The sequence below is a fragment of the Galeopterus variegatus genome, unplaced genomic scaffold (genome assembly GCF_000696425.1).
Source record: "Galeopterus variegatus unplaced genomic scaffold, G_variegatus-3.0.2 Scaffold11559, whole genome shotgun sequence".
In the NCBI taxonomy this organism is placed as follows: domain Eukaryota; kingdom Metazoa; phylum Chordata; class Mammalia; order Dermoptera; family Cynocephalidae; genus Galeopterus; species Galeopterus variegatus.
This window is the reverse complement of record NW_007737670.1, coordinates 9,636-11,562: the sequence shown is the minus strand read 5'-3', so window position 1 is coordinate 11,562 and position 1,927 is coordinate 9,636. Positions and strand designations below refer to the sequence as shown.

At 51.2% G+C, this 1,927-nt stretch overlaps 1 protein-coding gene across 1 annotated transcript in view; it reads left to right on the top strand.

The window, feature by feature from the left end:
* Nucleotides 1–1,927, top strand: part of LOC103610677 (low affinity immunoglobulin gamma Fc region receptor II-b-like) — a 9,979-nt gene that overhangs the window by 4,423 nt on the left and 3,629 nt on the right. Inside the window, exon 4 of the mRNA XM_008594790.1 lies at nucleotides 352–399. Coding sequence (XP_008593012.1) covers nucleotides 352–399 — 48 coding nt within the window. The remainder of the gene's footprint in view (nucleotides 1–351; nucleotides 400–1,927) is intronic.

The following is a 1,927-nucleotide window of genomic DNA, read 5'->3' as shown; positions in this document are numbered from 1 at the left end:
CCAGGACCTCAGTTACTGATGATAAGTGTAGAGATACAGAGAGAAATACCGAGAGATAGAGGTGTGTTTTCAAAAGACTGAGCAAGCCTGAGACAGCTGCAATGGAGTGGCCTTTCTGACACTCCTAGGAGTCCCCGTGGGTTAGTTGACTTTTGTCTCTCTGGACCAGACCTTTTACAGGCGAGAGCATTCCCTAGGCAGGGGAGCTGGGGTGTGGGGTGGAGAGGAGGCATCTGTGTGAGGGAAGGGTCTGTGTTGGTTCTAACCCAATCCTGCCCCTGGTCCTTGGTCCTGAGGATGCAGGCCCCATAATCCTACTAACCTCCTATGTGCCCCTCCTAACTCTCCCAGGAAACCCTGAGCACAGGGAAATGGGAGAGACCCTCCCTGAGGAACCAGGTGAGTACAGCGTTCCCTCTGGGGGCTCAGTGATGTCCCACCTGGGGCTGCCACATGGACTTGACTCAGCAAGAATTAGCTTGTGTCAGTTCAGCTGGGAGCACAAGAGAGGGAGGGGGAGGGGGCAGGGGCTCAAATTGCTTGGTCAGTTCTGAGTCTAACTCCTGGGCCTAAAGTGGACCTCACTGGAGATAAGAGGAGGAACACAAGTCCCAGATAGAGAGGAGAGGGCTGTGTCTGAATTTCTGGGACCAGGAATCCAGGGGTATTTCCAGAGCAGGAAATCAGAGATCCTTGGGTCTTTGTGTGGATCTTTGGCTACACAGAGCCGGTAGAGGATGGGAGTTAGAAGTTGTAAGGCTGAGGCAAATAGGATTAAGGAGGTAAGAGCTTAAGAGGAGAGGAGGAGGCCTAGGACAAAAACCCCAAGATTTGTTGAGTAATTCGTGGAGTGATGGGATAGGGGTAGTGGTGGTAGGGCTCAGCTCTTGGTGAAACACTAAGAGGAGATTTGGGCTTGAGAAAATTCTGGGGGCCTAGGGGCATTAGTGGGCTTTACTTTGTGAGTACAGCTTGGTTCTGACCCCCACTCATGTAGGTTTATTGAATATGGGCCCAGTTCTGCCACGCTTGTACAACAGAATATTGAGTAAGTCACTCCCCCTCATGGGGGTTCAGCCACCTCACTAAGGAAATGAGGGGGTTGGCCTGGTTGGCCTCTGAGCCCATCCAGGCCCAACATTCAGTGACCATCCAACCCCTGGCCCAGGTGGGAGTGTGTAACAGGAGCACATGGATTCCAGGCCACTTGCTGCCTGAACTTAAAGCCGGAGCACAGATTTCTCTGGGGGCTTCCTTGACAGCAGAAACAGGCAGGCAAAAGAGGCCTTGGGAGTCTCCACCTCAGATGGCTGGAGTATGACTCAGAGCAGAGCCAACAGATTTGAGAGCTTGAGCAAAATGTCACTCGTACAGCTGCGCTTTGAGCAAGGTCTGTATGTCCACTGGCCAGGACAAGTGGGGATATGGGCCTGGGTCTGCACCAGGGCCAACCAGATCTAGAAAAAAAGTCCAAATACAACAGGATTAACTACCTTGATGTTTGGTTCTGGCTACACTGCCATAAACACATTTATAAGGCATTTATGCAGACAGGCACTGGAGCTGATGGCTTCCCAAAAGGCACAGCTAGGTTGCTGGGGTTGCTGAGGACTGTATTAGAAGGGGAATTCAGAATGTGCTTTGTTGCAGAATTTGGAGCATGGCAGATAGGGACACTTTGTGTCCAGGGGGTGATTGGAGAGACTAGATGCACTGTCTGAGACTCCTCCCCAGCTTCCTGAGAAATGCTGATTTGCAGATACTGAGGCTGATTTTCACACTGGCAAAGGGAGTTTACGGCAAAAACATGAGGGGATTTGGTGCATTTTGGATATTAACCAGAAAGGTTCTTCCTTCTTCCCTCCCTCTCTCCCTCCTTTTCTCCCTCCCTCCATCTTTCTTTCTTTCCCTTCCTTCCTTTCTCTTT